Here is a 23,909-nt window from a genome sequence, read left to right as displayed (position 1 = left end):
GGTCGAAGCATCCAGAAAGCAAGCCCACATTCCGTGCTGCAAACTACTGAATTTCCTTGTGAACCCGTGTTGCTTTGCCACGGCAGGTCCTCCCCGCTTCACGTGCCTGGGCCAGCACCCTCGCCTGGGCATCTACCGCGGAGCTGAGACGCCGCATCCCGCGCTGTATTACCCCACTCTGCCCAACAAGTCTACCTACTGTCCAGACTGGGGGCAGCAGCTCGAATCCGAGGCCTGGAGCCGCAACATGGGTAAGTCAATGGCTGCACTCCACTTAGCTAACCGTCCCATGGGACATTAGCACTTACAGGGGCGTTCACTAAGTAATGAAACACTTTTTCCTGAAAGCATGATTGTTTTATTCAGAGTTCCAACACACCGTATTATTCACCAGGCTTCTGGTTACAAAACCCTATTTTTCAATGTAACCTCTTTCAGTGCGATGGCGTTACCTCGCCGTATTGGGGGGGTGGGAGGCTAGTATTCCGGCGTGGTATGACTCTACTGGCCGACGATGGAGCCACCCTCTTGCTGCATCGATAATACCCTCATCATACATGTTGCACCTAGAATTTATACTTTCAAAACTTTTTCTTAAGAATTTACTTTATTTACTAGCGTTTCATCAAGAACATTAACACATTTAATCACACTATGTGAGCGTGGAAGTAGTTGCCAGTGGGTAACTGATGAAAACATATCAAATTTCTTTCAGCAATGGAAATTTTATTCATAAAAGCCTTTTTTTAGAAAAAGATTTAAAATTATAATCAGAAAGCACCCTCTAAATATCAAGTATTCAGAGGCAGAAAGAACAAATTTTTGACTGTATGAGCTCTCGGGCTGATAACCTTGCCGCTCCCTTTTGACACGGCCGTAGTCACGACCACTCACAAAAACCTCTGAAAGACTACACTGTTGCAAATCTGCAACACACCAGATTACTTTAAACTAAAAATTTTAACAACTCGCACAAGCACATAAACTATGCACCCTGTAGGAGGGATGGAAATCGTACAAAACACTAACATTAAAGATTAACTTGGCACCGAAGGTGCAACTTATTAAAAAATTAAAAAAAAACTCTTATGGTGGAAGGGTGCCAACTTTATATACTAAAATGACCATTTAAATAAAAACCCGTGAAATGCAGTCTTACATAAAATATGCAAGATTGGCCAAATATGCTCTACATTACACATACACCGCCTCTCAAGATGATAGGCAAGATAAAAACATATTTCAGGAATTCGGCTGTTACACTTCAAGCAATAAATTCGTTAACACCGAATCCGACAAACATGACAGAGGCAGCTATTAACGTATGGCAGACCGATAGACAGACAGACACTAACTGACTAACAAATGCGGATGGGAGACAGACGAGCAAGCTGGAAACGAGAGACTGACCATCAAAACAAGTAGAATTTAGCAAGTAAATGAAACAACATATCACGAATCACTTAACTTCTAATAAACTGCGATGTCTGGCGAAGACCTGGCGCAGCACCCCCAAAACGCTCTCCCGAACCGTCCGCTGCCAGCCGCTTCAACGGACGCAGGAAAGCGCGCCGATCTCCCGTCTCACGGCGTTGCAGCTCGCACCCGCCAGACCGACCTCGTGGGTTGACTCCTGTTGCTCTCGTGTCGGCCGCGAAGACACTACCCCTCGCTATACGGCGCGGCCCACTGGACTCACGTGGCGACCTCACATGCGCCGACGCTCAAGACGGACAAGTCATCTTGTGTCCCAGTGCGCGACCGACCAACTGATCGATCCAATGCCCATTGCCTGAACAAACTCGAGCAGACTGGCGGCCTAACACATACCAGCACTTCGGACGACAGACAGACACTGACTGCCCCACACTGACCCGGCTGACCAACTGACCGACTGGAGAGCTTATAGCTCCCCTTAAATGCACGTGAACACGCAACCTTGCCCCTTTTCCACCAGAGTGAGACACCAAAGGTGCGATTACCACAGCGGCGCCAACGCCAGAAACGGAGGGCGACTGCTTCACAGTACGCGCTGCGGAGAGCTCTTCAAAACAGCAATTTTTACCACGGCTCACATGTACTGCTTCCCGCGGAGTGCTGTTTTTCATTGGGCCAAACAGACGGAAATCGAAAGGTATGACGTCCGGGCTGCACTGTTGATGTAGAAGAATAGTCCAAAGAAGCTTAGTGAGCTCCTCTCGGTTTGCATTTTCATGGAGAGGGAGAAGTTCGTTTGCATTTTTGTGGCGGCGAACACGTTTCTTCAGATTCGTGAGTTTAGCACAATGCAATGCAGAGTTGCTCGTTGCACCACGAGGGGGGACACTGAACAGAATGACCCCGTCAGGGTCCCAGAAGACCGTCCCCATAACTGTACCAGATGAGCGTGCAGCTTTGAACTCTCTCTTCGGAGGAGAGGTAGTACGACCCCATTCCATTAACTGCCGTTTGTTTCTGGTCCGTAACGATGAACCCTTGATGTTCGACAAAAAATTTGCACAATAAGTCATGTAACGCGTTACCAATCCCACACAATGGTACTTCGCTGCGATGATGACAGACGCCTAGACCAACGGCTCCCAGTGCTATCCTCGCTGCCAGGTCTCCGTAGACATACTGCAAACGTCTATGTACATCTGCCACGCTCTGGTTTTCCTCCGAAAGAAACTCAATAACAGCTCCGTGCTTGGAATGCACCTCCTTTCCAGACGTCATTTTGGAGGTTACCTGTAGGGCCGACACCTATCAGAATTTCATGAAACTTTTAAGGCATGAAGCACGATATTCCACGATGTCCCACAAAAAATTCCGCCTTTTTTTAGCCGAAATGACCGGGAAAGAAAGTGTTGCATTACTTATTAAATGCCCCTCATATATTGTACCCTGTACTAATATGTAAAGCGAAATCGTTTTTAGTAAAAATCTCCTCCTGAACTTAAGTTCCACATTTTCTTTCAAAAATAAAAGCTCATCTGGATTTTAAAGCTTTTTCCAACAGAGTGCTGAAGACTTCTTCCTACATAATAAGCCTTGTATTATCCGAATTGTGTAATGCACAACGAACTCAGGACATTTTGCTGGAGCAATTAAAGCATACTATTGTTAAACAGCTCTGCAAGAAGGGTGATATTAGAGATGTCAATAGCTACCGACTTGTTTCACTATTGACATCAATCTCCAAAATTTTTGATATGGTCATGGATTCTAGACTAGTATCCCATCGGAGCAACAATAGCATCCTCAATAAATCACAGTGTGGTCTTCAGAAGAGCTGCTCAGCTTGAGAATTCCATTTACACATTGGCTCACCAAATTTTGCAAGCACTAAATAACAAAACTGTAATGGCTGATGTTTTCTGTGAGCGAATAAGGCATTTGACTGTGTGAACACAACATTCTCCAGGATAAACTCAGGTTTTGTGGAACTGATGGTACAGCCAGCCAACGAATAACATCAAATCTGAAAGTTTTACTTACTAATTCATTGAATATAAGCAGGGGAGATGTTTCTAATTGGGAAGAAGCTTTTGCTGGGTTCCATAAGGCTAAATGCTAAGTCCACTATTGTTTACCACATATGTAAATAAGCTTCCTGCTAATATGCAACAAGCAGAATTAGTTATTTTTGCGGATGACACTATATTATAATTAATCCATATATATATATATATATGAAATGGTATATAATGTTCTTAAATTTGTTACTGAAAGATTCCTTGTGAATGGTCTCACTTTCAGTATCAAAAACAGTTTCACTTCTGCATATTTAGAGTTACTGCACCTAATGTGGGTAACACACGGTGAGGAAATAACCCCTACGGTGTAAACACGGAAATTTTTTTAAATGTCCAAACTGATAATAATTTAAACTGGAAAAAACATGTTCTGTAACTCCTAAAAGAACTTAATTCAGCCGCACTGTCACCGAGAATTACTACAAATATTAGGAAGAGATTAATCAGTAAGCTGACATGTTTTACCAATTTTCATGGGATAAAATCATATTTAGTAATACTCTGGGGTAATTCAGCTTCAAGAAAGAAAGATTTCATTATTAAAAATGTGCTGTAAGAATAATACAAGGTGCTCAACCACTCTCATCTTGTAGGCATCTATTGAAGGAGTTTGCCATTTTGACTGCTGCTTCACAGGATATTTATTCGCTCATGAAGTTTGTTGGGAGCAATCGACTGCTATTCAAAAGTAACAATGATGTCCATATTACAGTGCCAGAAGAAAAAAATCAAATTCATTACTCCACTTTAAGGTTGTCTTTAGCACAAAAAGGGGTGCACAATGAAAGACTTTCCTAGTGATTCAACATGTTTACAGATAGCAAAGTAAAATTTGAAAACAAACTGAAAACGTTCTATTCTATAGAAGAACTTCTATTTTTGTGATGCATAAAAAGTGATGGGTAGGAATCACTGACTCACAATGGTACTAAAGAAATTGTAAATGTCTTTACATATGCGATGTTGATGTAAAATGACTTGTTCCACATTATTATGATTAATTCTAGAGATAATCCATGAAAAACGAAATTAAATAACTAAGTAGTCACATGAATTGTAGAATGTGATTTTACTCAACTGCTTGCCAACTTCAAAATGCATTCTATTGAATTTAAAATATCTTCAATATTTGTACCCTAAAATTGTGACTATTTTGGAACAATTAACTCTTCTCCACATAACAGTTTAGCAATGGTCTTGTAACATTACCATCCACATCCAAACACACCCTTTTTCCATTTTTGAGAGGGTTTCTGTGTTCAAATAATCAGTTCAGTTGACGTGTATCCATTGAATATGAATATAACATTTGAGATTTTTGCAGAATAACTGATTCTCCATGTTCTAGACTAAAACCCACATCATACGTCACTAGTAAAAATAGAATTAAGTTTGACACTTGTGGAACTCCCATTCTTGTTACTTTCATTCTCTTGTAATATTTTAGCCAATCCATTGACTTAATAAAATCTCAAAGATCCCACAATTCCTCGTAGAAATTAGTAAGGTAATATCTAAATGTAATCATACTTTGAGCAGCCCCTCTAAAATTAAACTATGATTTATAACAAGGCCCAGAATTGTGGTAGAGTACATTACACTGGAAAAACAGATATTTGTACATCAGCATCGTTTATCTTTTTCTGTAACCTAGTTTTTTCTATGTCAAAATTTTGGTCTGCATCTCCTCGTCAGCTTCCCGCTCTGACTAATACATGCGACACTATTAGTAAACATGCGATGTGACAGTCAGTAATACCTCGACTGGCAGAGCTGCGTTCCGCAGTAATCATGCTCTGAGTATTTATTTTTTTATTTTATTTTCTTAATTCGAACATCTCGACATTTAAGTGCACCCACTGTAAGAAAGCCAGGCATCTGTTTCAACGCAGGGTGGTTAACTTGGTGCTGTTGAGACAATTTACTTTCCAACTTGGATTTTGGATTTGTTTTCCAATTTTTTTCTGCTTTTATATTTTAGCTGGTGTAGCAAATCCCAGTATATGCGTAATGCCTGGGAGAAAACCGTCAGATATCCCAGTCACGATACTGCTTGTTATTTTAGTTTTCTTGGTTTTCAGTATTCTTTCTCTCGTCTGGTTTTTTCAGAAGTTTTTCCCGTCTTTTGTTTTTCTTATAGTTTATGTTCGTGATGAATTTGTTAGAGTTCGTTAGGGAAATGCAATTCTGTTGTCTGCATTAAGGCGATTTTTATGTGTGGTTATTGGAACCTGGAAAAAATAATTTTTAGTTAGATATTTATCAGCATATTCCGTGGATCGTAATAGAGGCCTCTCACTGGACTGTGTCATTTTTAAAATAGCAGTAATCAGAGCAGCGAGAAACTAAACGTCAGAACTGGGGATCACGAATTTAAGGAATTCTGTTATTTAGGCAGCAAAATAACCCACAATGTATGGAGCAAGAAGGACGGAAAAAACAGAGTAGCGCTGGCAAACAGAGCATTTCTGACCAAGAGAAGTCTGCTAATATCACATAGGTCTGCTATTATCACATAGGCCTTAATTTCTGGAAGAAATTTCTGAGAATGTATGTTTCGAGCACAGCATTGTATGACAGTGAATCATGCACCATGGGAAAACCGAAACAGAAAAGAATAAAAGAATTTGAGATGTGGTGCTAAATAAGAATGTTGAAAATTAGGTGGACTGATTATGTATGCAATCAGGAGGTTCTCCGGAGAATAGGCGAGGAAAGGAATGTATGGGAAACACTGACGGACATAATGTTAAGGCTGGCCGATGTGACCGAGCGGCTTTAGGAGCTTCAGTCGGCAACCTCGCTGCTGCTACAGTCGCAGGTTCGAATCCTGACTGGGCATGGATGTGTGTGATGTCCTTAGGTTAGTTAGATTTAAGTAGTTCTAAGTCTAGGGGACTGATGACCTCAGATGTTGAGTACCATTGTGCTTAGAGCCATTTGAACCATGTGTCAAGACATCAGAGAATAACTTCCATGGTACTAGAGACCTGTAGAGGTAAAACCTGTAGAGGAAGGCAGAGACTGAAATACAGTCAGCAAATAATTGAAGATACAGGTTGCAATTTCTATTATAAGATGGGAAGGTTGGCTCAGTAGAGGAATTCTATGTGTAGCTTTTCTTTTTTTGGGGGGAGGGGGGGGAGGAAGAGGAGGAAATTAGGGTTCTTTATTTACGATAGTATACAGTCAAATCAACAACAGTTTTACATTTTCACATACACCACGTCCTTTACACCAAACACAAATAGCTTCATATTGATCAACCTTCGACGTCCAAGGGTTCTCATTAAAAAAGGCATCGTGGACTAATAACACGACGTATCAATGCCCTTACAGTAAACTTCACCAACACTGAAAATGCGGTAGGCAATGACGTCACGATCATTAAAACTTTCAAGGTCACCAATCCTCTCAATACCTCCACAGCGAGCAGTAACCACGGTAAGCTATCTATTATAATGGCTAAATTTATTGCAGGTGGAAAAACCTGCTCATGTAAATTGCTCAGAAGGTTTTGCACCACCTGAAAATCTGGGAAGGTGCCGCCCTACATTAAAGGAAATTAGGGAGTGTAGAAACAAACCTTAAGAAAAATCTGTACTGTGAAGTAAAGACAAATCGGTAACAAAAATAAAACCGTGTATACGAAAGTGTACATCTTCGCAAATCTGTGAAAACAAAATGTTCAATTCGTTAACGCTCTTGGATCCTTCTTTGTATGCTGACCACAAGGTCGTCTAGACCTAGAGCATAAGATGCTGGTCAAGGCCGTCGCGCCCTTCGCTGACGGTCCTCCTATCTTCATCCAGTGCGTGAGGGTGGTTCCTACAACGTAGCACTCCGACTTTCAATTGGGACCAAGCAAGGTCAGTAAGGTACGCAGGACACTTCATTCACTTGATTTTCCACCACCGTGTCCTAAAATGCGGCGTGCTAGGACATCATGGTCTTGAAAGAGGAACTCATCGCTGAAATACTGAACAGTATCGTCAGCATCATCATTATCATCAGTTTTGTTTTGTTAGCAGGTCCTTGGCGTCTCCATTTCCTGCTATCCCTTACTTTCCGTTGACGCCCATCACGTAGTCCGCGCCTCTAATACTACTTCTACGAGTCCCTCCTTTCTTAATATATGTCGAATTCAATTTCCTTCCCTTCTTTCTGTTACATTCAGTAACTGTTTCTGCTCTCCTACTCTACGCAGTACCTCCTCATTTTTCAATCCATCCATCATATTCTTTCCATCCTCACTACGTCCACATCTCCAAAGCCTCCAGCCCTGTTCTACGTTTCCTCCTCCATGTCCACGTTTCAGCACCATATGGGAGGACCCTCAGTGTAAAACATTATATTAGTCTCTTCCTCAAATCGTTGACTTTCGTTCGGGAGGACGACGGGTCAAACCCTCGCCCGGCCATCCTGATTTAAGTTTTCTTTGATTTCCCTAAATCGCTTCAGGTAAATGGAATGGTTCCTTCGAAAGGGCACGGCCGACTTCCTTCCCAGTCCTTCCCTAACCTGATGGGGCAGATGCCCTTACTGTTTCGTCCCCTCCCCCAAATCAACCAACCAACCATATTTCTGTAGAAAATTCTCCTTTTCTTGCAAGATACCTCTTTCGCGATTGCTGTCCAGCTTTTAATTTCTATGCTGCTGTTCCAGTCGGTTTCTATCCTGCTTCATAGATTTGAACATGTTCTAATATTTGTCCGTTGAGCATTATCTTTACCCTCTCCACCTCTTATTGCCTCGTAATGCATTACGTTTGTTTTATTTACATTGACTTTAATTCGATAAATCTTTACTTTAGCTTTAATGCTGTCCACTATATCCTATAATACTTCACCATCTGTTGCTAGGAGGTCCATTTCGCCTGCAAACTTCAAACACCATATCCTTCTTCTTCCATTTTTGATCCCATGTCATCTAGTGGGCACTGGTCAATCATATTTTCGAAGTACACGTAAAAAAGCATAGGAGACAATGACCTTGTCTTCCTCCTTCTCCTACTTCTTTCCTCTCAGTTTCACTGACGCTTTCTGATTGAAGTATGAGTTTATATGTCGTATGGTTTTCCACTCCATTCTCTTTTCACTCATTATAGTTGCAATTTTATCCCAAGCCACATTATCGTGTGCCTTTTCCTGATCTATAGGGAGGGGGGGGGGAAGGGGAATAACAAGTAAAAATAACGTAAATATCAACAAAAGTGTATCTTAACGTGAACAGTCGTCTGGTGACGAACCTATCGGTACGAAACCAGTAAATAAATAGCACTATTAAAAACAGTTGGTTTATCTTTTCTTCTGTGCAAGAATCAACTTGTATTTTGTACTCAGACACCGTCTCAACATGTACGTTTTCGATAAAATAAAAAATATAGATCTCTTCGCAAGAGTCGTATTGCATCTTTTGTGCCTGTATTCCATCTAAAAGCAAATTTCTCCTCTGCCAGCTTGCCCTCCCTTACCTTTGTCATTCTTTTGTTAATAATTCCTAACGTTTGTTTATTGACCATGGGAGTGGACAATAAATAAGAAGAAACTCTTACGCTACTTGACGGGGCTGAGTCTAACGTTGATAGTGATGAGAGGTCTCCGTCACTTGTACCTGATGCTGACCCAGAATATGACTGACCCGCGAGCCTGTTGAACTCGTGGGGCTACACGCTTGAGATGTACACTGGTAGGTACCAGTGTACATCTCAAGCACTTCCAGAGTCTGCTTGTTGTAAAGTGATAATGCTCGCACAGTCTAAGCCCAGAATGATCCGTCGAGGCATTTTGACATACATGGCAGTGGAGAAACAAAAAACAATAAAAGAAAAGAAACAAAACGCTTCAGCAGTTTAGAGGTAGAGGAAGTCGTTAGGCGAGGTCCTGAGCAAACACCTACAAGACTGGCGTGAATCCGAAAAAGTATTACCTTTCCTTTCAAATATGTTCGAACGCATTTTAAGAATTGGGGAAATTTCAAAAAGGAACTGGCTTGATTGGAGCAAAGAAAAGCAAGCACTGTAATGCTTTGCTTGCCGATTGTTTTCACGGCTCACGGATCTCTCCCAGGAGGGACCTCTCTCCAGCCTCATATAGCATTAGGTCACGGCTGGCGATTATCAAGAGGATGGTAAAAGCTAAAGCAATAAGTGAGTGAACGTAAAAGAAGCGCTGAGCACAAGACGTAAATAGTATGGCGCAAATTTAAAAATACGTCCAATAGATAGACACGGCAGTGATCATAAGTATTCAGACACCAGTTAGTGGATATTAACATTGCGTGTGTCTACTCACGACTTTATGAAAGTTTGAACTCTGCTTGGGACACTTACAAAAACGTGCCTGACTGTCTATGGAAGAACGGCAGCCTACGCTTGAATGAGAACCAAAACTAGGGCAGATAGTGGTGTTGGACGATGCGGCCTGGAGCGAAGTCGACATTCTAGCTCGCCTCAAAGGTGTTCGTTGGGTTTAGGTGGGGATTCTGGGCAGGACAGTCCATTTAAGATATGTTGTTATCATCAGAAAATTGCCGCACAGAAGCTGCTTTGTTAGACGGTGCACTGTCATGCTGATAGAAACATTGCCCCTTAACTGGTGATGTACGCAGTGCACAGTGCTCTAGAATGCGCTCAACATGTTGTTGTTGTTGTTGTTGTGGTCTTCAGTCCTGAGACTGGTCCGATGCAGCTCTCCATGCTACTCTATCCTGTGCAAGCTTCTTAATGTCCCAGAATCTACTGCAACCTACATCCTTCTGAATCTCCTTAGTGTATTCATGTCTTGGTCTCCCTCTACGACTTTTACCCTACACGCTGCCCTCCAATACTAGATTGGTGATCCCTTGATGCCTCAGAACATGTCCTACCAACCGCTCCCTTCTTCTAGTCAAGTTGTGCCACAAACTCCTCCCCAACTCTATTCAATACCTACTCATTAGGTATGTGATCTACCCATATAACCTACAGCATCTCTGTCTTACCATTATATAATCTATCTGATACCTTTTAGTATTTCCAGGATTCTTCCATGTGTACAACCTCCTTTATGGCTCTTGAACCAAGTGTTAGCTATGATTAAGTTATGCTCTGTGCAAAATCGTACCAGGCGGCTTCCTCTTTCATTTCTTACCCCCAATCCATATTCAGCTACTACGTTTCCTTCTCTCCCTTTCCCTACTATCGAATTCCAATCACCCATGGCTATTAAATTTTCGTCTCGATTCACTATCTGAATAATTACTTTTATCTCATCACACATTGCATCAATTTCTTTGTCATCTGCAGATGTCTCGAGCTTCTTCACTGAACGCGGCTTACTGTTTGGGTAGAGTGTTGTCTGCAGCGGACCACTCGCTGCCTGCAGGCTACCTGGAGAAGAACCCGGTGTGGGCGCAGCGGCGGTTGATGCGAGAGGGCGGCGGTCCCGGCTGGTACGAGCTGCCGGGGCAGGAGGGCAAGCCCTTCGGCCTGGCCCGCAGCCCGCGCTTCAAGGAGAAGCCGACCCACCACACTCCAGGGCCAGGTGAGCGCTGCCGACCCGCTGCCGCTGCGGCACACCAGACCAAAAACTAGAGCTGCATAAGGAACAACTCACTGCCGTAAGTGCTTCTCTCGTTATCTTACTCAGTCATTCATTCATCGTGTCACACAGAACCTGTCAAGAGAAGTTCTAAGTGTCTAGGTACACAGGATGTTGCAAACAACATCAGAGATAACGACCAAATTTTTTTCACTACTGGGCATTAAATTTGCTACACCAAGAAGAAATGCAGATGATAAACGGGTATACATTGGACAAATATATTATACTAGAACTGACATGTGATTACATTTTCACGCAATTTGGGTGCATAGATCCTGATAAATCAGTAATCAGAACAACCACCTCTGGCCGTAATAACGGCCTTGATACACCTGGGCATTGAGTCAAACAGTCTGTCTATGCCTTTCTTTCTGGCTTCACCTTTTCTGTCCACGTTACTAATCCATTACATCTGGAGATATTTCTGTACGTCTTTCTGGCACTGACTGCACCAGATGTGCACCTGGTGGCCGAAATTATAACTAGTTCTTTCCAGTGTAAACTTGTTCCACTTTAACGCATTAGAATATCTACCAAGTTTCGTTGCCTTACGATAATTACAGCCCACACTGAACATCTCTTACTACCGGAACTTCAGTTATATATATATATATATATATATATATATATATATATATATATATATATATATATATATATATATAAGTATGGAATGTTAGTTGTTTGCATGAACTTAGTTTCAGTTCTGGTACACATTGAAAGCCCCATGCCACAGTACTTTAGCATGCTGTTAGAGGATTCGGAACAAAATGGCGCAGCCCATTCATAAAGCTAAGGATGCTCACACATAGATATTTCCCAAAGGTGTAATAGGATGACCGGAGAGGGCGACGTGGTCGGGGTTGTAGGGTGTGGCTGGGTAGGAGAAGGTGGCTGTTTTTAGCAATCTTTTTTTTATTGTTGGTTCTTCCAATATATTTTCCGGTAGCTCAGCCCCACCACTCGTGTCATGGTGGAGACGTGCTGATGCACGCAGCCCGGGAAACGCGACGCCGTGCTCGGTCAGCGGCTGCGCAGGCGGTAGGAGGTTAGCAGCACGAGTCCCAGCCTAGCTGCCGTCTGCAGACGCGGCGGCTCGCGATGACGCCAGGAGTCGCCGGTGCAGCAACGGCAACGCCCTCTGTCGGCCGGTCCTCAGGGACAGCGTCACTGATGACGACGACGTAACAGCGCCCGATCGCCCGATCGGTCGAACCGAATGCCGACGCCCACCTCTGATGCCCTTAAGTAGTGCAGAACGCTGCTGAATCCGTCGGTTACGGGGCACCGCGTTTATTAGAAGGTTCTCGATGAGTTGCAACCGCGCCACATGCGGCCCGCGCCTGCGTAATTCTACTAATGCTGCGTTCTGGCTGTTGATGGCTGCCGCACACGTACACACATACCGACGATCGTTGCAAAATTTTCTCACCTGCATAACGCTCTGGCCAGCCTTCGTCCGCTATCTATCACATATCGCACCATATTTCCTAAAAAAAAAAAAAAAGCCCCTTGTTCTCTACAAAGGAAATAGTTATCCACATCTATCAATACAGACTCTTATTTATAATAAATGACTACTACTCATGCAATATTACAATATACACTGCTACTCGGAATGTAATTAACAGAAATTTTTAAAACCTGATTATGGATAAGTAGACGTCTTGCGGAAGGAAAGGCTAATGAAGTATCCTTTTAATTTTATTTCCAGGCAATTGGAATTTGCAACTTCGTTCTATGTATTGTAAGGCAGCTTTTTAAATTCCTTCGCACTGGAGCACATATCTCCGCGTACCAGCCGTAGGCAAGGAGGCATAAGCTACATCAAATATAGGCTTTCTAATGTATTTGTTTTATTTTCAATAAAAAGTCAGTAAAGGATAATTCCACTGAGAAGTGAGCGTAGGAATTTTAAGATCCTTAAAGAGAACTCTGCGAGTTACACAGTATTATCTTCTTCACAAAATATTCTCATTGCTCGATTCTGGTGAATAAATACGAGGGCCATTCGTTTGTTAAGTTCTGATCGGTCACGAACTGAAAATACGATGAAGCTTTGTACAAATGTGTCTGGCAGTGTCTCTAGCATCCTCGTCTATTGCGTCACGTCACTCCTTCCGGTTCTGTGCACACAGTGAGCAAATAATGCTGCCTAGAAAATGGTGTCTCCCACCATGTCCGAGTGCCTGTTGAGAGATTTCGCTTCATTTCATACAGTCCACATCACGTAACTGTCATGCATTTACTTCTTCATGGCAACTGAGGCACTGACATGAAGAAAGGAATAAGTTAAAACAAATCATTTCTTACATTTCTTATCGAAAAGGTAGTGAGACATATCGCCAGTTGTATAGAAGTAGCAGAGCGTCAAAGTTGTGAATGGTTACGTTCCTACAAACGACTCAAGATAATACTTGTTGTAACATCACGTCAGTTGGCATGGGTATGGGGAAAAACAGCAAGCCAATGAGTTACCAGCTTTTACTCTGTGACCAACTGTTCTTTACCATGTGAAACGTCCCCTTAGAAAAATTATACAAGACTGCGCTTAAACTGACACACAATATTTTTAGCGCAACGCAGTCTGACTTCCAATAATCCCTACAAAAGAATGGCCCTGACTAACATTAACCTATACCTTTCACAAATCACTTACCTCACCAAAAATCTTCGTTACTCGAACTACTGCAATACAGCGAGCGCCACTACTGCCAGCTAACTAAAAGATTCAAACTACTGAAAGCACTAACTACTGATAGGCATAGTTAGCAAATGAAAGATTTTAATACAGAACAAACAATGTATTTACCTTAATAGTCATAATATATATATAGCAGTTCATGACATCCAGTCTTACAAATTTCAAAACTCCGCCGCCTCTCTCCCCACGTCCACCACTGCTGGCGGCTCACCTCCAACTGCGCAACGCTACGCGCTGTTAGCATCCAGCTGCCGCTGCCCAACACTACAATGGCAGACAACAATGCAAACCAGCCACAGACTGCACATGGCACAGCCAGTGATTTTCATACAGAGCGCTACGTGGCGGCGGCGTTACCAATAAAAAAAACCTAAACATCCTACTTACATAGCCCCCATGCTCCCCACAAAAAAAATTACTAATTGTTTTGGGCAGTGGCCAATACAGATTTGAAAAAAATTTTCATAATTACAATAACAAAGAAATGAAATGCACACACTTATCGATACAATGTTGGTCAAAAGCTAACATTTTCTCACAGTCCATAAAGACAGTCCTGATCATTCATCAAAGTAAAATTGCAGTGTTTTTCTCAAAGTCTGAGTAGTAAAAGAGAATGCACACAGAAGTAGTGGATTTCCATGCAGTCTTGAAGAAGTAGTGTTGTCCTTCCATCGGAAAGACAGTGCTGACTCTTGACATGCAGACAGGTAATGGGTCACAACAGAGCAAACCCACAGCAGAGTCAGTCGAAGTTTTGAAGAATATTGGTAGGTAGGTCGTCACAGAGTAGACCCATTGTAGTCCTGGCAGAGATTACGGTATTGGTGGTCCACCAGAGGTGCAGACCCACTGCAGTCCTTGTAGAAATAATGGTATTGGTGGGTCATCAAAGGTGTAGACCCACTGTAGTCCTTGTAGAGATGGCCAGCAGCCATCTGTTTGACTGTGCAGGCGCACAATCACCATTGAAGTGTCTTGCGGATAATATAGCAAGTCCATAACCACCACTTGTGCACTCACAAAAATTGTTTTTGAAATGTCCTTAGAACCAGCATTGCTGTTATCCAGTCCCTTACTGAATTATTAACACATGTGCAAACACTATCAGTCCCTACTTCTCACATATTGTCCATATACTATGACCAACAGAAACATGTGCAGTGAAATGTAATTTACAAGTTACTTAATTTGATGAACTGGTGTCAATTACAATTTTATAACATAAGAATACAATAACAAAGGTACAAAATACATCTTTAAAGAACATAACAATACAGATAACATTTGCAGTAACACAGGCTTTACAAAAGAATCGAAATAGCAAATACATCAGTGTTACCAAAATTACGACATAAGTACATACATAAAAGATCAGTATAACTTTTGAAACATCAACTTCACACATGAGCATTAGAACAAAACAGAATAAATAATGTGTAAACATCTTTACAAAGTAAATAACATGTTATTAATGCAAATGATATTTGAGGATAACAGTATTCCTCATCATAGTGAATGTAGCTTAGTATTAGAAAAATTCTGCAACATAAGTCTTATCAGATAAACATATAAAGACCGGTAAAACATAAATACACAAGGGTACACAAACACATAGTGGGATAACAGAAGGAAAGGACAGGGTTTGTTTTCAGTGTAACATTTGGTACTGCAGTCCAACCCAAAACTTCTTTCTGTAGATCTTTCGTCATATCTCAACATTTGTTTCCACCAAAAATATCCTATCCAAGCATGCTTTCTGTATTTTGTTCACATCCTCTTTCAAAAATAGTTTTTATCCGCTGTACACTACTTTGTTTTGGCCAAATCATTTCTTATAGCTTCTCAATGCATTTCTTCCAATTCATCACAACTCGTTCTCTTTTATAACCTACCCCATCTTAAGCTAACTTAAAGCTACTGAGCTCAGGTGCTAAACTAAGGGACGAGGCAATGCAGCAGCACAAAACAATTAATACAAACAGCAATAACAGAAAAATGGAAATTGGCAAAGCAAGCAGCAGTAAATGTAATATCTAAACATGACAAACCCACAAGCAGAAAAAAATTGTACACTAAAGACAACAATGCAGGTAAGGGAAATGTATATTCACATATTAATGTCTATGAAATTAAAGTGGTGCACTACAAAAACTAATTCTAAAAAAAATTACCAAGTACTGGAAAAGAAAATTATATATGCAGTTACTGTTACTAGTGCCTTCTTATTGTTCTTTCCTTTCCAAGTGCTCCTTTTTTTGAAGAATGTGGATCATAAAATTATTATTTAACATATCTGCCGACAGAAAGTTTTCACATTAGCAAATGCATTTAATTTTATTTTATAAAACCAATGCTGTAACACAGCTGGAAAGTAGATATCAAATGAAACAAGCAACTATGAAAGGCAAAGCATAAAAATATCATTCAATAGTCATGTGACATTTCATAAGTTAGTACAAATTCTCTCAACTCTCATAGAAAGACGCTTGTCATTATCAGGTGAGCAGATGTAAGAAAGTATCTTTCCAAGTAATGAGCGTGTCGTTTTTGCGATGCTTTCTACAAAGGAATGTCAATAGCGAGGATAATGGCCTCTTTATTTTTTTCTCCACTTGTGCCTCTGAAAGTCACACACTAATGGCTTGTTTCCAGGTGGCTGTCGCCGAGCTGGGTGTCCACGACGCATTACGTGCAGGTGTTCACTTAACTTTCTTACCGAAATATTTACGACACCAGTTTCCGCTACAGTGGCTGTCTCATATAAAAAATTTCACAGGTCAAGAATTTGCGTTACACATCTGTAGAAACAAAATCCTATTGATATAACAGTGTACAAAAAATTTTCGTCGGCATTGTAATACATTCACGCATTTACATACATTTCATAATTCTTAAAGTACGATTCTTTGTTTCCAACCACCTTTTTCACAAACCAGAGTCCCTAACCACTACTCATTATTCCTTACCTTATTCGTCGACACTTCTTTAATATTTCATCACAACAGATACGTAGCATAATCAAATAACTCATATAGCATCAGCTTATTGGTCATAAACATACCGCAACAGCGTAATACACATCGTCGTCATAACATCATAAAACCTCAGCCAAATCTCAAAATCGTCGTAGCTTCTTCCAATAATTTCAAAACCTAAAAAAATTCTCTGCTCATGTCAAAAGTGTCATCTGCCTCAAACGTACTTTAAAAATCATGATCCCATACCAAATACATCATTCAAAGCTCTCATAGTATCACAATGGTTCCGAAAAAATATGAACATTTCCCAAAGTACAGACAAAATACAATTTCATAAGTGTGAAGTTATCCAACCGTGTAAGTACGTAAACATCTGTCACTGATGTAGTAAAATAAATATTTGTCTCTCTCAGTTAAATGATCAGATAGCTGTGTAATTCTGTGTTAGAGAAATATGGTACCGATGTGTAAAGTTGTATAAGCAAATACCATATTAGCTAGGGCTCCTTGTGCTTGCCATACACGTGGTACAGAAAGTAAGCGTGTACCCCCCTGAGGATAGGTTAGAAAAATCCTACTTACACATGGTACTGATTGGGTAGTAACTCTGACTCTGACTGTGTGGTGTGAAAACTGCACCAGCCAAATAAATACTTTTAAGGGCTTTAACTTACGCAGTGGTGGTAAACAGTATGGTTGATAACGTCAGTTTGAAATTTCTAGTACAGGGGCATTCATAGACGCCTTGTGGTAGAGATTTCGGCATAATGGAGAAGAGTAGGAAGGTTCTACAGCCAATGACTCCTGACGAAATAGTTGCTACGATTATAGAAGGAAAGAATGTACAACCATTCAGTGTTGTAACGATGACGACGGAAGATTTCTACAATTTCACCTCGATATGCGATAAATTACTGCATACAGCACCAGTGAAGATCATTTCCGCTTCTTGGATTTGAATTGTGAGTGATAAGATGCCCATCATAAAAATAATGGAACCGTGAAGGGAGCACAATATTTTGAAAAAGGTAAAATCTGTCAAGAACATCTCTACAGATCGTTCTCTATCGCCAGTTGGATGAAGCCACGTCATTAGCGACGCCAAAAAGAAAACACCTCCTGGCGATGTTGGTCTACAGGGACATAAAATGTGCATTTTTCGCACTCTTCGTATGTTTGTATGCCTCAATTCTCGGCCGCACACTGGGGGGAGGGGGGGGGGGGGGCAATGAAGACTCTCCTGCAGCGTTGTCGATGGGAAGTGTTTGATCACCCATCTTACAGCCTCGATCTGGCTCTGTCTGGTTTTCATCTCCGCTCACACTACCCGGTAGCTACGAAGACCGCGTTTTGGTACAGACAACGAGCTGCAGACGAGCGTAGAGAATTGGCGGAAAGAACACGCGGCTGCCTTCTGCGACGCGGTATTAGCAAGTTGCTACCACGCCACGACAGATGTCTGACTCAGAGCGGCGACTCTGTAGAGAAGTTGTTGGAAGCTGTAGCTAACTATTGCAAATAAAATAATTCTGATTTTCACTGTGATTTCCACTTCAAGGCCGATCGGACCTTAGTTAACGAATAGTCCTCGTTCTTTGTTTACTTTAGGAGCGGTGTCGCAGTAGATATATCCTTAAGATAACAATGAAAATCTGCAAAATAAGACAACACTCCTATCTTTAGATCATTTAAATGAGAGACGCTCCTGCGGTCAAAGGATGCTGAACCGATTAGGTTGTCTGTATGTGGATTCAATTTGTTATCCACCTTGACCCAAGAAATTTTACATAGTGTGTTTCACTCAGTGCTTTACCATTAATAACTACTTATACTGGCTGAAAGTCAGACACTGCCTGCTAAAGTATGAAGTACCCAGAAGGGGAGAGGGGAACGGCATGAGTCTTCATAGGTTGCGAGTGTATGTAATGTTACTTCAGTAATTACCAAAGTGAATCTAATTTACTAAGGAGCCCATTTATCAGTATGACGTTGCACCCCATCTTGCATTGATGTATGGACTGATTAGGCTGAAATTCAGTCACAAAGTCGTTTTGTCTTCTCCTGAGCCAAGCTAGACAGCTTTTGTAACAAGTGCTTGATATCCTGGATACTGGCTGTGGGACGGAGTTCACATCCTCTCTGGCCCCAAGCATATTCTATTGGGAACAGATATGGGGATCTTGCTGGCCATGGAAAGTACCTCAACGTAATGCAGAGAGTATATTGTAACATAGGCCATGAGTGGAAGAGCAGTGTCCTGTTGAAAAAAGGTACCATGATACTGTCGTGTGCGGATTTTCAAATAAAATGGTGTCCCTCAACTACGTACCCTCCGACTCAGAATTGAAATATTGAAAGTTTTGTCTGGTTTCGTTGTCTAGGGGCTGGGATACGTAGTTGCCGTATTACAAGCCAAATACTGCTGAGTCTACAGTATACAATATGAATATACACAAGACTCGAATGGTCGAAGGTTCCTATCACTCGTCAATTGCGAATTTTTAACATAAACATTTATACATGAAAGATTGCAATTAAATAAATACTGCAGGTACTATTTTAACGAATTTAAATGATGAGTACGATCGTAGAAGTACCTTTAAGAATGCACTTTATTACTGTAAAAAAATTTATTGGTGTCGATGGTCGAGCAATTACATAAAATATAAGTTGAATAACAGGGAAACAATAGATTCCTACTTCACGTAATTAGTTATGATCAACAACATAGCTCGCGAGATATTCACTTCTAAACGCATGCTACGTCTTCACTGCAGAAGCCACAGAAATCTCACAAAAGCACAAGTCGGCACTCCGAAATATTTCTATCTCCCGCCACCATGCGCAAACTGCTCCACTCTCCAAGTATTTCCCGCGACTGTGCGTCCGTCGCACTGTACTGTCCAGGTTTCCCGTGTCCTCTCCCCGTACTGTACGATTATCCCTCGCGCTGCACTGTTCCAAACTCCCCATCCAATCACTTCGGTAGTCGCCCCCCTTCGTCACGAGCGCTGCGATTGGTGGTAGCACTCCCATCATGTCTTCAAGCCAACGCACACTCACAAACATTTTGAAACACATTCGATTTACATTTAAATAACTTGAAATTAAATAAATATTCCCACAGCTGGACCGTAAACACGCTCTAACACACATTATTAAATACATAAACAAGTTAAATAAACATATACCAAAGGAATAGAACAGAAGTAAACCAGTAGCCTAATGTTTCTGTGCGTTCTAAAACGCAGTAAATAATTGACCAATTTCTTGGTGAATAGTACATATCGGGTATAAACAAAGTCATAGATGAATAAATACATTTATAAGTGTGTTGCTACCTTTTTCGTCTAACTGTGGAGTACGTATGGCCTGACGCGATCAATAGTAATCGGCCACTTTGATCTCCAATAACTCATGTACTATTCAAGTTACATGCCTGTAATTTACACCAATTTAGAGTCACACTAATAGCTTTCTAAAGACATGTCGATCGACAAAGTCGGATGAACCGTTTAGATTTTGTAAATTCGTTGCAGGGTGTTACTCGTATAATTTAACGTCGGATACTAAACTTAAAACTAATAAAGACATTGAAAATATGATTACACCATCAGAATCGTCGTGCAAATAATGGCAATGTACATGTTTCTTTTTGAGGCACCATGATTCATATGGCTACTATTAATTTTCATACGAAGTGTGAAATGTCTGCCATTAAGATCTCACAAAGTCTTCCATTTTTTGCACTCCTAGAATGTCTCCTTCATTGACACAGGGTCGCCATGGAATTCCCAGCCACACAGTCCCTGGACCATGCGCTGGGGCTACCCCTCTTGTCTGGCACCACGGGCAGCCTGCTCAGCCACTCGCACGGTCATGCCAACTCCGAACTTAGAATATTTTCAGGGTGCCACATCTCGCCCGTTACCTCGCATTTGTGAGAAATAGCACATGAGGACGCGGGGTATACGTGACGTAGCGATGTGCTGTCACGGCTCCCTCGATTACCATCAACCGTGATTTGAAGTCATATTCGATGGCTTCGCACACCAGAACGTCAGAAGTAACTACATTGTGCCTCTCCAAAACTTGGGAAGCAAGTAAACTCTTCCCAGGTCGCCGCCATACTCGCCAAAGACTGTCTGAGCTTGGGAACAAGAGTGATTTGTCTCTGGTCACAATGCGATGCCGTTCATCAGCAGTCCGTCACACTCCAGATGCAGACGCGTGGCAGTCCATGAACTGGACAGCAATTCCTCAGTCTGTCTTGTGCTAGTTACTGGCCAGTGGTGTCGGATGACACAGATTCTTCCTAGCCGTCCATTACTTGTTCTTGGATGGCAGGTGCAAATGTGAAGGGGTGACAATGTGCCTGGTGAACAATATGGCGATCCTCCCTTATCGTGGTCAGATGTGGTCCACCAGAGCTTTCACCACCATTATGCCTGCCCTCACATTCCCATGCAGTCCAACATAGCGCCACTGTCATACTCCACAACTCTGGATATTTCACGATTCGACCAGCTGCCAAAATAGAGAGTCACAATGAGGCTCCTTCCAAACCCTTGCCATGTGCTGCTAACGCTGCTTCACACGAGTAGGTGACATCTCCGTATCCTTCACAATCATCACACAATATCTGACACTTTTCATGATCCTTATGTGGCCTATAAAGCCTGGCAACAACACGAACAACACTAACGTGTTGTAGTGTGCGTTCTACCTATCACAAATGACTGCAGTTCTAATCACTTGTACACCCACCGACGGCGTGTACTTGTTTGAAGGTACGTTGATATTCTATCATATGTTCTGGGTGCTTCAATTTTTTGTCAGGGAGTGTAGAGGAAAGATCGATTGTTGTTAGATTACACAACTGCCGAACAGTCACTATAACAGACACTGAATATCAGACTATGCATACGGAGCGATCAGAATTGGAGCGACCAGATAAAACGTACCCTGAAAAGGTAGAGGAAATACTGATTCACTGAAAGAATCTGCATGAAATGCCGTTCAACAACGAAAGACGTAGTTTGTAAAACCCTCGTTCGATCGATACTTGCCCGCATCTCGTGATCGTGCGGTAGCGTTCTCGCTTTCCACGCCCGGGTTCCCGGGTTCGATTTCCGGCGAGGTCAGGGATTTTCTCTGCCTCGTGATGGCTGGGTGTTATGTGCTGTCCTTAGGTGCTCCCCTAGGTTCTGATGACCACAGATGTTAAGTCCCATAGTGCTCAGAGCCATTTGAACCATTTTGATCGATACTTGAGTATGGTTGCCCCATCTTGGAGTCTTAATGGGAAGGATTTACAGGGAAAACAGGGAAGATCCACAAAAAGAGCAGCACGTTTTGTTACGAGTGCATTTAGCCAATGCAGAAGCATCATGGAGTTAATCAACCAGTGGCACAGGCTGCAACACAGGCGTTGTCCATCGTGGAATGATTTGTTCTTCATATTTCGACAGCACATGGTGCTAGAAGAGGGAACCAATGCATATTGCCTGCTTCATATAGCTCGTGAAAAATCAGAAAGTTAAATTCCTTCACACGATTTGCGACTAGAACAGGAATGTCGGAACTGACAGGGATTCACGAATTGCCCACCACCACATACCGTAAGGTGATTTGAGGAGTACATACACCCTGAGGGACAAAAAGCAACATACCTCAAAGGAATTGGCCGAATTGGAGGGAAACCGGTAGATGTGATTTACATGTACAAACAAACAAATGATTACAATTTTCGATAAACTTGGATGATTTATTCGAGGGAAAGAGATTCACACCCTGAGCAATACAATGTTTTGGTTCACCTCTGGCCTTTATGCAAGCAGTTATTTGGCTTTGTATTCATTGATAGAGATGTCAGATACCGTCCTCAGTTATGTTGTTCTTGTGGTCTTCAGTTCTGAGACTAGTTTGATGCAGCTCTCCATGCTACTCTATCCTGTGCACTCTTCATCATCTACCGCAACCTACATCCCTCTGAATCTGCTTAGTGTATTCATCTCTTGGTCTCCCTCTACGACTTTTACCCTCCACGCTGCCCTCCAATACTGAATTGGTGATCCCTTGATGCCTCAGAATATGTCCTAACAACCGATCCCTTCTTCTTGTCAAGTTGTGCCACAAACTTCTCCCCAATCCTATTAAATACTTCCTCATTAGTTATGTGATCTACACATCTAATCTTCAGCATTCTTCTTTAGCACCACATTTCGAAAGCTTCTATTCTCTTCTTGTACAAACTACACTACTGGAAATGGAAAAAAGAACACATTGACACCGGTGTGTCAGACCCACCATACTTGCTCCGGACACTGCGAGAGGGCTGTACAAGCAATGATCACACGCACGGCACAGCGGACACACCAGGAACCGCGGTGTTGGCCGTCTCACGCGGTCTGCACGTCCAGCACGAACGCTGGTCCAACTGAGGCGCCAGGTGGAAATGGCATGGCAAGCCGTTCCACAGGACTACATCCAGCATCTCTACGATCATCTCCATGGGAGAATATCAGCCTGCGTTGCTGCGAAAGGTGGATATACACTGTACTAGTGCCGACATTGTGCATGCTCTGTTGCCTGTGTCTATGTGCCTGTGGTACTGTCAGTGTGATCAGGTGATGTATCTGACCCCAGGAATGTGTCAATAAAGTTTCCCCTTCCTGGGACAATGAATTCACGGTGTTCTTATTTCAATCTCCAGGAGTGTATTTATCGTCCATGTTTCACTTCCATACATGGCTACACTTCATACAAATACTTTCAGAAAAGACTTCCTGACACTTAAATCTATACTCGATGTTAACAAATTTCTCTTCTTCATAAACGCTTTCCTTGCCATTGCCACTCTACATTTCATATCCTCTCTACTTCGACCATCATCAGTTATTTTGCTCCCCAAATAGCAAAACTCCTTTACTACTTTAATTGTCTCATTTCCTAATCTAATTCCCTCAGCATCACCCGACTTAATTCGACTACATTCCATTATCCTCGTTTTGCTTTTGTTAATGTTCATCTTATATCCTCCTTTCAAGACACTGTCCATTCCATTCAACTGCTCTTCCAAGTCCCTTGCTGTCGCTGACAGAATGACAATGTCATCGGCGAACCA

At 42.0% G+C, this 23,909-nt stretch overlaps 1 protein-coding gene across 1 annotated transcript in view; it reads left to right on the top strand.

The window, feature by feature from the left end:
* LOC126278891 (uncharacterized) overlaps window positions 1-23,909 on the top strand; it is a 201,259-nt gene that overhangs the window by 117,134 nt on the left and 60,216 nt on the right. The window contains exons 2-3 of the mRNA XM_049979166.1: window positions 87-251; window positions 10,880-11,038. Of these exons, the coding sequence (XP_049835123.1) occupies window positions 87-251; window positions 10,880-11,038 (324 nt within the window). The remainder of the gene's footprint in view (window positions 1-86; window positions 252-10,879; window positions 11,039-23,909) is intronic.

Source organism: Schistocerca gregaria, chromosome 6 (assembly GCF_023897955.1).
Source record: "Schistocerca gregaria isolate iqSchGreg1 chromosome 6, iqSchGreg1.2, whole genome shotgun sequence".
NCBI classification, from domain to species: domain Eukaryota; kingdom Metazoa; phylum Arthropoda; class Insecta; order Orthoptera; family Acrididae; genus Schistocerca; species Schistocerca gregaria.
The sequence above is the reverse complement of the archived record's forward strand: the minus strand, read 5'-3'. Positions and strand labels throughout refer to the sequence as shown.